The 13,546-nt window shown below is 39.4% G+C and overlaps 1 protein-coding gene across 2 annotated transcripts in view; it reads right to left on the bottom strand.

Moving 5' to 3' along the window:
* Positions 1 to 13,546, bottom strand: part of LOC142396822 (uncharacterized) — a 94,972-nt gene that overhangs the window by 66,308 nt on the left and 15,118 nt on the right. Inside the window, exons 1-2 of one of the 2 annotated variants that reach the window (XM_075479959.1) lie at positions 1,906 to 2,053; positions 1,701 to 1,750 (exon numbers count right to left, since the gene is read on the bottom strand). In XM_075479959.1, coding sequence (XP_075336074.1) covers positions 1,701 to 1,730 — 30 coding nt within the window. In that variant the 5' untranslated portion in view covers positions 1,731 to 1,750; positions 1,906 to 2,053. Of the gene's footprint in view, positions 1 to 1,700; positions 1,751 to 1,905; positions 2,054 to 13,546 lie in introns of those variants that run through there. The other variant, XM_075479948.1, reaches the window with a different exon arrangement.

The following is a 13,546-nucleotide window of genomic DNA, read 5'->3' as shown; positions in this document are numbered from 1 at the left end:
GGACTCAGGCGGGATCCATTCATCAATTTTCTATACCCACTTAATGCAACTCAGGGGCGCGGCGGAGCTGGAGTCTATCCCAGCTGACATTGGGCGAGATGCAGGGTACACCCAGGCCAGTCCATCACAGGGCAACATAAAGACAACTCAAGCTTTGAGGTTTGTTCTCACTCCTGCTGGCCTGCAATGTACTCTTCTTACAGTGCTACCCACACCACCCAAACATTAGCTTAGTCTTGAGAAAAACATATCCGTTACATAAAGACCAAAAAAAATGACCAGATTTTTCCAGTCTTTCCGTCCTACTGAGGAGCTAAGCTAACATTACCGCAGGGCTTGTGAGACCTAATGAAATGCAGTTTCATGACAATACTTTAAATGGCTGAGAATAACACAAACAGAAAGTCAAACAAATTTACTAGTTAAATGTCACTAGCCTTCACAGGTCTTACTCATGACTGTTTTGCTGAGACAACAGGTTTGAACGTTCAGATACACAATCGGATGTTTGCCACTAATGCGCACCCCAGGGATGTGCTCCAGTATGGCTGCCAGAGGGTGCAAAGTGTCATTTTATTGCTAAATGAAACTGATATGGTAAAATATTGTGATTTTAGGAAGACTGTAATTGATGAAGACAAATCTATATGTTCTAAGGAGTAATTTACAAAGATTTCAATATGTATACATTGCAGCGTATATCAAACAGCTTATTACATAACTGCACAAACGTATGCAATCTGTGAAGACATACAAGCTTTGTTAACAGCTAGATCACTCAAGGTAAGGCTTTCCGTTTATTCAAAATGTGAACCAGTGTTTTTTCCTCCTATATACACTGATATGACAAAGCATACAGATACAATGTGCGTCAGTATAGTGAGTGAAACTCCCACCAACGTCACCAAAAGATTCATTCCTGTATACAGACTGATCATCATAATGCTCCTGGGTTGAAGCTCTTTGATCACCTTGCTCCATGTAAGGACAGCTGCTGTAATATCAAATATTGGCAGGAGATATAACACCGCCACTTTCGCTTCAGCCCTTCAGAGGTGCGGTCAGTGCGTCACACTATGATTACATGACTAAGTTTGGAGAACATGATTCCAAGCCAAGAGCCAAATATAGCCAATATTTGCTTCAACCTGAACTACTCCAAATAATCTGAAAACCGTCGTCTGCACAGTGCAATTCACCAGCTGAGGCTACCCATACTCATATTTTACATAGCAGGTCCCATTTTAGCCATACGCAGCAAAAGTCAGAGTTCCGTTTTGCAGTGTTGTGCTATCTATTGCTGTAAGAAAATCTGTCATCCATTTATCAAAAAAAGAGGAGTTAACTGCTTTATGAAGCCTGAAGAGAGCTACAAAAAAAAAACTCAAAGAGCCACGCTGCAGATCAGAATACAAACCAGCTAAATTTGGAAAACATCTGATATTTTGGTCTGGATGCTCATAATTTCCCGCTCTTTAGTCTTATATCTTCACCAATCTAACAAATGACTTGAAATCTTTCTTTCCTTTGATAAAACCTTTAGAGCAAAAACGCAGACAAAGAATATTGGAGCCATAACTCTCAACAAGCCTTTAAATTAAAACATGAAAGACGAGGGTATCTAGCACTGCATTCCTTCTTTGCTTAATAAATGCAAGTCAACACGAGGTTAAACTGATGCCCAGCTTGTTTTTACTTACCAGTTCGTCTCTCTTCATCCTCCTCTTCATCAGAAAGTCTTCAGAGAACACTAAGAGAGGCAGAGAACGAAAGAGGGTAGAGGAAAAAGAAGATAGAAGGAATGTTTTAATCACTCTGAAGGAAGCCAGCTATCTTCCCACTCACATTGCTGAGTATCAAACTTACAGACTCGCAACAGACATTAAGAAAAAAAAAAACACATACCTACAAAAGGTCAAAATGAATCATAGGAAGAGAGAAAAGATGGAGGGCAGATTCATAGAATGAAAGCAAAAAAGAAAATAAGGATCCAGAATAGAAAAGAGGAATGAATAGAATGTAGAGAGAACAGCAGATGACAGGGGGAGGTGAGCACACAGAAACTGGAGAGAGCAAGAATGAAATGCATGGCTTGGCTGAGTCATCGGTAACCACCACTTCCTCCAGCGCTCTAAGAGCTTCACTAATGACGAGCCAACTTCTGAGGCAGGCAAACACACACTCACAAAAGAATCTCCTACTTTCACTTTGACAGCTCAAACTCTTCCTTTAAAATAGGTTTGTGTGTCCACTTGTACATCTATCTCTGTGAGCAGACTTTGAAAGAATGTTTTTGGAAAAGGAGAGTGTTTCGGGTCTGCCGGTTGAGAGTTCTCACTCGGTTACAATATTAAGATTGGGGTTAGGCATTTAGTCATGATGGTTGAATGTCCAACCACTTAATGTCCAATAAGGGGCTGTGGAATGCACTGTGGTCCTCACAATGGTACGGGGACCATGTGTGTTTAAGAGAAAGCCTGAGAAGAAGAGTCGTGAACTGACCTCACAGTGTGTCATGAGAAATGGCACAATCTGCAGCAATTCAGGAAAAAAAAAAAAAACTTCCCTTTTCCCACAATTCCCAGAGGCATGACTTCTAGAATCATGTGTGCTGGGATTTTTGCTTCATTTCCACAATCCGTTTATGGAGTAATCGAGTTAATTGCCTTACTTTTAACAGGGGAAATGCTTTTTGTCAAGTCTGAGTCAAAAAAATGGGAATAAGTTTTTTACTTTTGAAAGAAAAACACACCCTCCTGACCCTGTTCGTCTACCCGACTGTTACTTTGAAGTACTAGGTTTTGCATCATGGCTGTTACCATCTAGGCCATTTAAAAGCAGTGGGAAACTGTCTATGAGAAGGTATCTACGGACTTTGCTACATCACTCGCTATGTTTTATATCTTTAGAAGTAACTGTTTATATCCATTTGTGCTTCTACACAGCTACATGGCCATATTACTACCTTAAAATACACGTAGAAAAAGGTTTAGAGAGCTCAGAGGAAGAAAACAGTGGCGGTATCAATGGTTGTCCAAGCTGTTTTGTGAGAAGTCTGACATAATATATTTGAGAAATGGAGGCTCATACTTATGTAATGCAAGTACAGACAACAGTATGCAAATTGACCTCAAAGAGGAAAAACCATGAAGAAGCTAAGCAAATTTGACATAGACAAGGTCAGAAAACAAGAGACACTGGTGCAGGTTTTTGACCAGATGGAAATTCTTGCTGAAAGAAAAAAAAAAAAAAAAAAAGTTCTTCGGAGTGATGCAGAAGTTATTTAGCCAGCCCATAAAACTGCAATCTTTTATTAGATAGTGAGTAAACAACATTTTAGATGGTTGCCATATTCAACACGACTGACAAATATCTGTAATAGTTTCTCACTGTTACTTTAAAATAGTTTTTAAGACTACAAACTAAATGGTCAAAGTGTTACCAATATAACAAATGAGGTCCAAGTTAGTGTAATTTCTTATACACCTAAACTTCACATTTTTGGAAGAAATTTAACTATAACTTGCAAGTCACCCCTTTCCTCTCTGCTGTACTTCAGCTGTGCCTTCAGAGTCCCTCCCAACAGAGGCAACTGTCAGAGCAAAGGCTTGTAATCTCTGGATAAGTTAAGTGTTGAACACTTTAAAACTTGCTCTTACTGGTTAAGTTTATTCAGGCATGGCAAATTCTAGCAAATGGTATTAGATGCAATTGGAGGAATCAGAGGACACTTTTATTTTCCTGCAGAGATTTTCTGTCTTGTGTATCGCTTCTGCATCCAGTCAGACCAGAAGGCTACGTCTATCTTGCAACAGTCTGTGTAACCAGCAGTCCAAGCCGTTGATATCAGCTACAGGAATTTGCTTGAAGTAGATACAAAACTTCCATTACTGAGGTAAAACACTGACTTTATGTCTCCACCCTACTGTTACACATAACATTTCCCTAGATTTCCCATAGTTCTATAGTTGTCACTTGTGGCCACAATGGCCCCTATTCAGCAAAATAGCTTCAATTTAACTACAGAACTAGATTTGGAACATTTTTGGCATAGCTTTGTAAATTAATGGATACATAGATACAGGCTCTAGGGAAAATAAAAGCCCATCAACTGACACTATTTAATACTTTTTTTTTTTAAATTGTTAAAATAGTTGTGCACTGGAATCATCTCCTGACCAACTTCATCATTGGTCATAGTTCATCAAATATTTCAGGAAACTGTTTTTTAAGGATCTTGTTTGGGCATTGTTTGGAAAATAAAATATCAAAGACCATTGAACCCACGATTTTGGCTCTAGTAGCCTTCATTAACAGTGCAGAGAAGTCAGAAGAGTGGTTAGAGATAAAACTATGGCACTTTGCTGAGTGTCATCCTTCTGACGAGGACTTTCAAACTCTGTACATGGGATGCCCAACCGACCAGCTGAGCTAACCGGCACCCACACGATCTCGTCATATTTGTATGCACTTACTAAGCCAGAACTCTTTTTTTTCTTTTGGTTTAGACTAAACCAGATCAGTTTTAGACCAAGTCCAAATTTACTTACTCAAAGTCAAGTTAAGGTGGACAAATTCTCAAAATAGCTTTTGATACCAATATGACATTTTCCAAAAATGTTTAGCAAAGCATTTTAAACAAGCCAACTGCTTATTCATGCCCTTCTGGCAGCAGCGTGACACAGCTGACTTGAAAAAGATAACATGAAAAGTTACATGACGTAGAGGAGAATGAGAGTGTGGGATCAGGTGTCAAAGAAATGTGGGATGGCAAGAGTTAAGTTCCATCAGTAAAGCTTTTACATAAAAAATGGAAATGATAAGCAAACGTTGAAAGAGCTGGTACACGCACACACAAACTTTTGTGGCCTCTAATGAGTAATTAACACTGGCCTTTGGGGGTTGCAATTTCTTATAAATCACTTGGCATGAGTAGAAGTGGTTTCATTTAATGTCATCTCTTGCCTTTTTTAGAGGGATATCAGAGCATTTGAAACATCTGCAGCCTCATCATGGCCAACACTTTCAGTGACATTTACAAATTTGTCATCTTGCCCACAATTATGCATACTGACTCAGCAATACAGAGACAGATTAAATGAGAACAAAATTACTGTATCATCCTGAGAGTGTATGATCTTGTTACCCGTCTTATGATATCCAAAGCTCTCATACGGTCACATCCAACCTTAACTCCGTGCACTCTGATACAGTTTGCACTTGTAGTATAAATCAACTCCCACTGTCCAGCAGAGTCCCCTTTCCCGAGAAAATCATGGGAACTCTGAGCCAACTTCATAAATACACACAACTTCCTCTGCCGTTCCCACACTTTTCCCACACACACACACACACACACTTTTTTTTTTACTCTTATGTACAAGTACAGCCACATCTCATGCAAATGACGTGTAGTCATACTGGCAGCATCTAAAATGGAGCGCATATACTGATCGTTTCACTGGATGCTTCTGTAGTTCTGCCTGAGATACAGTTCATTATACTGCTTTTTTTTTGCTTTTTTTCCCCCCCAAAATCCAGATATGGAAACTTAAAGAGAAAAAAAAAAAAAAAAAAAAAAAAAAAAAGAATTAGATGCTGTTGAATAATCTTTTCAAATGACAATAATGAAACAAAGTGAGAAGAAAAGATGGATGAAATCTTCCACTGATTAATGCGGAGTTGATGCAAAAATGCCTTAAAACACAAAAGAACCAGTCTGTCTGAACCAGGTTCCACAACATCTCAGACTTTGATGAAAAGCTCAGTCAGTAAATCTTCCACGACTGATCATGGCCTCATTAGCTAGTTTTACTCCCACTAATTAGTGTGCCTGTGGTCTTTCTGATATGATCTAATAATTCCATAGATACAAGTCCTCAAAGAAACACTTTTGTTCAATCACTTTTCAGTGATGACTCTTCAGCTCCATCTTCTTGTCCTAATATGGTCACTTCTGGTTCCAGAAACGTGGCAACAACTGAGTACCATTTACAACATGTTGCGAACAAGCCACAGCCCTAAAAGAAAAAATATTTAGGTTTTGAAAGAATTTGAAAGAGTTCATATTTCCTGAAGTACCAAATTATAACTGAATTCTGAAGCTTCTCTCCAGGGATAACTCCACAGTAAGCTGATAGTGGGTGACGGAGCTGTGAATGAGATAAAACGTTTTTGCAGCAAGAAAAAGACCAAAATACTCTGTTTTAGTAACGACATGGTGTCTGATATGTCAAAGAAGATCCTGGACATTGTTGCTGAGCATCCAACACTGAAATCTCTCATACACGCAGGAGCCCTTGATGTTGTGAAGCAACAATCGGAGGTATTAAAACAAGACTTTATGGACCTGGTAAACAAAGTTCGATGCACAAGTACAGAGGTTTTTTTCAGTGGACCTCTACCAACAGTTTGGAAAGGAGATGAGAGATTCAGCAGACTGATGATGCTAAACAGATGGCTCAAAGACATGTGTGCTGCTCATTCTATGAACTTTATTGACAATTTCAACATCTTTTGGGGACGCAGGCACCTCTTTAAGGCAGATGGATTTCACCTTAACAAGTCAGGAGTTCAGTTGCTAAGCTCCAACATTTTTTACTCTCTGCGTCACACACCAGCAGCCCCTATCAAGGACGAGACAGGACAAAACGATCCAAAACGACAGATAGGACAATGCTCTGGTGAGGGCGCTGAGACAAGGACTGACCATGGAGGACAGCAGATCCAGAAAGAACCTGCAACGTCATCATCCTCACCCCAAGATAAGGAGTCTTCACCAGCCCCAACAGCCCAACAAGTGGAGTTTTCACCAGCCCCGGCAGTCCAACAGGCGGAGTCTCCCCCAGCCCCAGTGAACCCCCAGCCCCCAGCACTCTCCACTCAGTCTGGACTCCTCACTTCTGGATTTCCCGGACAGGATGAAGAGCTTTCTCAATATTGGAATACAACTGACACCACGCCAAAATCCCATATTCTTCCCCCCTAACATCCCACCTCATCCAGCCCCTCCCATTCCACCACGTCCATCACGTTGGAAACAACCCTCAAACCAAAGTCACCAAGCCCCCCCACCTCCTCTGAATCATCATATCTGTGAGTCTGACTGATATGTGCCGGGTCCAGGCTGTAATACTGATATCAAGAATGCTCTTCCCCAGATAAAGTCAGGGCCCTATGGAGTTCAGACAGCCTTTTCAATCCCTGTGATGACAGGTAACAGAAAAGTGGTCAAACTGGTGAGAAATAAAAAGGTTCAGTTAAATCTACCAATCTATTGAATATAGTGTGTCAACCCCGAAACACACCAGTATCACCTGTTGTCTCCACGAGATTAGCCCTATTCAATATCAGATCACTAGCCAACAAATCCCTCTTAGTAAATGACATGATCATGACCTATAATCTAAACTTTTTATTTCTTAGTGAAACATGGCTGACTGAATGTAGCTGTGATACCATTCTCAATGAGGCAGCACCAACAAATTTCAGTTTTATCAATAAGTGTCGAAGTGGTAAGAAGGGCGGGGGAGTTGCCGCCATTTTTAAATCAGTCTTTCAGTGCAAAGAAATTTTACTTGGTGATTTTAGCTCTTTTGAATATCTCTGTTTTTTAGTAAAGGGGGATCCAAAAGTTATCTTCCTAATCATTTATAGACCACCAAGATACCCAGGAACTTTCTTTGATGAGTTTGCTGAACTGCTGTCAGTTATCTGCACTGACTATAACTTTTTTTATCATAACTGGGGATTTTAACATTCATATGGACAATAACATGGACACTAATGCCAAAGAACTCTGCTCTCTACTTGACACTTTTGGCCTCCTTCAACATGTGAATGGAACCAGACATACTCGAGGCCACACACTGGATCTGGTTATCTCTAAAGGTGTTGACATTTCTTCTGTTGATATCAAGGACTTGGCGCTCTCTGATCATTTCTGTGTGTTCTCTGACTTACAGTTAACTCCAAACATTCAGTTAACCCGTGTGTCTGTTAGAAAAAGGTACATAAATGAGAATACCAGTGCTAAGTTTATGGAAGTTATAGCTATGTCATCAACTGCGAGTGCAGAGACAGTTGATGAACTCTTAGATAACTTTAACTTGAAACTCTCAAATGTCATGGATACTGTTGCACCTGTTAAAAATAAGATGATCTTGAGCAGAAAGCGAACACCATGGAGGAACACTATTATGGTAAAGGCCTTGAAAACAGAATGCAGGAAAGCAGAGCGTAAATGGCGAAAAACTAAACTTCAAATTCACCATGACCTCTACAAACAAAGTCTTTGTAATTTTAACCACGGGTTACTCCGCGCTAGACAGCAACACTTATCTGAAATGATTAATAAGAACATCAACAACACTCGTGCTCTGTTTGCTATGGTTAATAAGCTGACAACCCCCCCAAAACAGATAGTTTCATGTGGAGTTCCTCAGGGGTAAGTTCTTGGACCCCTTCTGTTCACTCTATACATGCTGCCTCTGGGTCAAATTCTGAAGAACTCTAAAGTCAACTACCACAGCTATGCAGATGACACACAGATATATCTGGCACTGTCTCCAGATGACTGCAGTCCTATAGAGTCATTGTGCGACTGCTTAGAGCAAGTCAAAAAGTGGATGAACCAAAATTTCCTTCAGTTAAATCAAGAAAAAACTGGGGTCATTGTGTTTGGCAACAAAGAGAAGAGGTTTGCTGTCAGTAAACACCTCGAGTCACTGTCTCTAGAAACTAAAGACCAAGTCCGGAACCTCGGCGTGCTGATAGACTCAGACCTGACCTTCAACAATCATATCAAATCAGCCTTTTATCAACTTAAGAACATATCCAGAATTAGCTCTGAGATCTGCTGACTCAGGTCAGATAGTGGAGTCCAGAGTTCAAACTAGACATGGTGAAGCAGCTTTTAGCTGTTATGCTGCACACAACTGGAACAAACTACCAGCAGAACTGAAATCAGCCCCAACTGTAAGCACTTTTAAATCCAGGTTAAAAACATTTCTCTTTCGTTGTGCTTATGGTTGAGTTTATATCTTTCTTTTTCCCCTCTTCTTTGATTGCTTTTAACTGTGTTTTTAATTTTTATTCTATATATATTTTTTTCTCTTTAAATTGCTGCTTTATGCTGTTCTTTTAAATGCCTTGTCTTTATGTAAAGCACATTGAGTTGCCTGTGGTATGAAATGCGCTATATAAATAAAGATGCCTTGCCTTGCCTAAGCAGCTGCCACAGATAAACATACAAAATAAATAAAAATAGCAACCAACAGAAACTGAAATCTTATCTGCTTCTATAAGAAGTTTCTTCATCAAGAAGACATGAGTCCCCCTCGCAGAGTTTCACAAATAATCTCAATATGGCTTAGCCACAATAATAAATAATAAATTAATTACAAAAAAAATTAAAAAACTGTCAAGACTTTAGGAAACATCCTACATAGTGTATAAAAAGAGCACGGAAATGAACACAGGAGCTATTAGACTGATGGTCATACAGTATAAATTTCCCAAACGCTGCATGAAATCATGTGCATCCATAGAAATGTCCCATTTGGAATTTGCATCAGGCAACAAATCTATTTTTGTATGTTTGAGAGCCCACTGGCATGCGTCCCAGCAGAAGAAAGCAAGACTCAAACGCTTGCTCAGCAGAGTTCCTATTGTGGGAGGATTGTAGGAGACTGAATCAGCAGATGAGTCAAAGTGACCCATTACACTCAATGTCAGAATGATTAGCCCACCAGTCCACCTTTAGTGTTCATGTGGGAACCAAACAGTCCTCGCCAAGTTTTTGTTGTAGGATATGTTAACATGTGAATACTCCAAAACCAGACTAACACACTTCGATAATGCGGTCGTAGTACCCCTGCATGTATACACGCACAACTAGCCTCAGCACTCTGTACATGCTCATCAGTTCCATCTTTGTGTAAGTGTATATTGATATATCTGAATTCCTGAATGAAACTGCTTCGCATATCTTTCTGCTTCTTTTGTCAGATGGCTAAATGAGTTAGAAATTGTGACGGAAAATTAAGACTATATGTCAACTCGGAGTCACTTAAAGCACTCCAGGCTATAACCTCAGCATCATCTGACAAAAATGACCATTCAAGTAACTTAAAGTGGACATGTAAATTTATTTATTTTTTTATTTTATTTTTTTTAAGTGATCAAAGAATTAGCTTATTTCTGTTCCTGAGAGGACATATTTGAGTTTTTGAAGTCTATACCAATTGAAATACTCAATATAAATACACATTTGGCACTCCTTTTTGCCCATGGTAAAAAAAAATTTTTTTTTTTAAAATCTGTGACCTGTTCATATTTTTGGTGTAGAGTAACATCCCTTGTCACATTCAGTCCACCTCCTCTGTTTGGCCTAAATCTCTGATTCCCACCCTCATTTTTTTGCTGGCGTTCAACGAATTTGGTTATTGAATAGTTGCCAATGAACCTATGTGTTCCTCCAGCTGTTTCTTTATCACATCACTTACTTTTCCAGACTTTTGTTGCCTCCGTTCCAACTCTTTTGAGATGTGCTGCCGCCAACAAATTCAATATGAGCTTGTATTTTTCATGAAATAGTCAAATCTTTCTCAACATTTGATATGTTTTCTATGTTCTAATGAAAATAAAACATTTCACGAGATTTGCAAATCATTGCAAATTTTTATTTACCTTTTAAACAGCGTCGCAACTTTTTTAAAATTGAGGTCGTACCCAAGACACCTAAAAAGAACAGGAATTCAGTTATTTGTTATAAAGACTGATGGTACCTAAGGTACTGATGATTTCCACATAATTATTTTTCCAACCAGTTCATTACTTTAATTGTCACCAACTTGCTTGTTCGAAGGGACACCGTGTTCTCCTTTTGTTATTTGTGAACTTTATCCATCTTCAGGCAGTGCTTTAGTGAGCCTGCAGCACATGAAACCAAGTCAGATTGTATCTTCTGAACCGTATTCTTTGAAACGGCAACTTGCAGTTGTTGTTGGCAGAAAATATAGAGCAATGACTATCTTTAAATAGAACCGCTTTAAATATGACCCAGTATTAATTTACCCTAAAGCTCAATTTTGGTGAAATTCAAATAAACCTACTTTTAAACCTTGATGAAAGCTTGACTCGAATACTGAGCAGACATAGTACAGTACAGTTGCTAACTTTGTAAGTCTGTAGCTGCACATGTTATATTTTTTTTAAATAAATCTACCATTTCTACCCTTACCCACTTAAGCCAGTTTTATGCTTCCAGTCATACAAACAGAAGCATAACCAACTTTTACAAGCTCTCTTGATTATTGTGTGACAAAGCTTGGCTCTAAGCAGTGGAGGTTGTGACTAATCACTTCCAATGTACGTACAGAGATCCCTCAGTATTACGCAACTCAGTTAACTTTATTCTTCAATGCTTTAATTGTTGTCAGCTCATGGTTGTGTACGCCATGCCAAACACAACCATGGCATAACATACATGCCATGTATATCAACTTGCTGCTCAAAACAAGAGTCATGATACTGTAATGTGTTTTACATTTGTGAACTATGTACACAAACATAACATTACCTTAAGAATTTTAAACAACACTTTATCTGACTTTCGAAACGGCAGACTTTTCTGAAATAAGGAATTACTGAACACAATCTGAAAGAGCTTTTATTTTAGCAAAAACATTTCCATCAAGTCATCTCCCCGCCAGAATGTTTTCCATGCCCACACTCCCAAAGTCTTCTAAACTATGAATTTACCATTACTGGTTCCTTCCTGCTGCTGCTGCTGTGTTGGCGTAAGTGGAACAATTTGTCTTGTTATGTTTAAACATGGAAACTGTTCAGCAGAAAGACAGAGATATTAAAAGTGGGAATAGACCAGCACCCACACATCCATTGACTACCAATTACAGAAAGTACAGTTGCTCTGCAGTAAATACCAGAATGATAGAAATGATTGATTTGTTTTTTGGTTTGTTTTTTAGTTTTTGTTTTTTTTTTGTTTGGGGAGGGGGGGGGGGGTATAGGGGGCATAGGTACTGGGTGATTGACAAAGTACTCTGCAAATATGCAGGTGAACTGGAACTGTGGACACTCGGCAACTCTGATGGGATGAATGCAAACAGGATTTTTAATATGGCAACCCAAACCACTAACAGCTTCCAATTAAAAGTCTGAGGACTCATCGTTGGCTCAGGTTTATATTCAGTCTTGGTTTAATTTTATTTGCCTTGTACAGTTAATACCCCTTGTCACCTTACTCAGCTTCCTCCACATTCATTCCCAGCCATCTGCCTTCTCCTCTTGTGACGCTCCCACACTGAGAGAGTCCGTAAAGGGCGGATTATGGTATGAGTCAGATAGAGAAGAGGTCTGAGTCATCTCCTCTGGAGTCTAAACACTATTAGTTCCCATCTAGGTACAGTGAGACGCTATTGTGCATCTGATAAGCTAGACATATGAATAGACAAAGGGGTGGGAGCAGTGGCTCCCTTAGGAACACTGGGTTGTGTGTCTCAGAGGAAGTCTACAAAGTTGTTCCTAAAGTCCACATCATGTAAGTATGCATATCAGTCTGGGAGGTAATTGGTGTATTCATAGATTTGTGTGTGTGGTCCAGTGGGTTGTGTGGCAGAGAGAAGCAACAGTGTGTGTTCCAATGATGATTGATGCCTGAATAAGACCACCGAGGTTAAGTCTTTGTCTACACAGAGGGTCCATAAGTGACTTATTCCTATTGAATCTAAAAGTGACCTACACAATACAATCCTGGATCTGCATCAGTGGAAGTACTGACCACAGTATTCTAAATTATTGGAACTGAATTAGGAGAGAAAAAGTGTGACCAGTAAATGAAAGTTTTAGGGCAGGTCTGGCTGAGACTTTGAGAAACTGTGGTTGCTGTTAAACAAAAAAATGAACCTCTATAGAGCTTGTTTATTCCCTCTGGCTTTCTGTAGAAACATGTGTAATGTAACATGGTGCATTTAATGTTAGATGAGCCACACTATTTTTGCATATGAAAGGGTTATTCTGAGTTTAAGACAAAACAATTCATTCTTTCAGCTAATTCTACACCACTATGAAATTGCATTTCTACAGAAAGATCCTTTTTAAAGTTTCACATGCAGCAGAACTTTAAAGTTCTGTTCAACGTCCAATTCTCCTATACTCCAGTGAATGTTTAAGAGCATGAAAAACAGTAGTCCGTAAAGCAAGCCTGTTTCTGCACATGAGAAGCAGCTGCATTCTGTAGGTTCCATCAACATCTGACAAAAAGCCTGCACACATGCATGTTAATGAGTGCCACCAACCAGGCAAGGTTGGAGGAGGCGTCTGAGCTGCGCTTACTGTTTGGAAACAATTGAAAGCCAAAATTTCCAGGTCACCGTGTCTGACTTTGATATTTCTCTCCAAAGACAGACACTTTCACTCAGACTCAATCTCAATCTCAGAATCACAGTCCAGTCAAACCAAAAGACAAACAAAGTACAGACTCTGCTGCAGCGTGGGAGGTCTAATGGAAATAGCAGCTGCTTCT

This window comes from Odontesthes bonariensis, chromosome 2 (genome assembly GCF_027942865.1).
Source record: "Odontesthes bonariensis isolate fOdoBon6 chromosome 2, fOdoBon6.hap1, whole genome shotgun sequence".
NCBI classification, from domain to species: Eukaryota; Metazoa; Chordata; class Actinopteri; order Atheriniformes; family Atherinopsidae; genus Odontesthes; species Odontesthes bonariensis.
The sequence above is the reverse complement of the archived record's forward strand: the minus strand, read 5'-3'. Positions and strand labels throughout refer to the sequence as shown.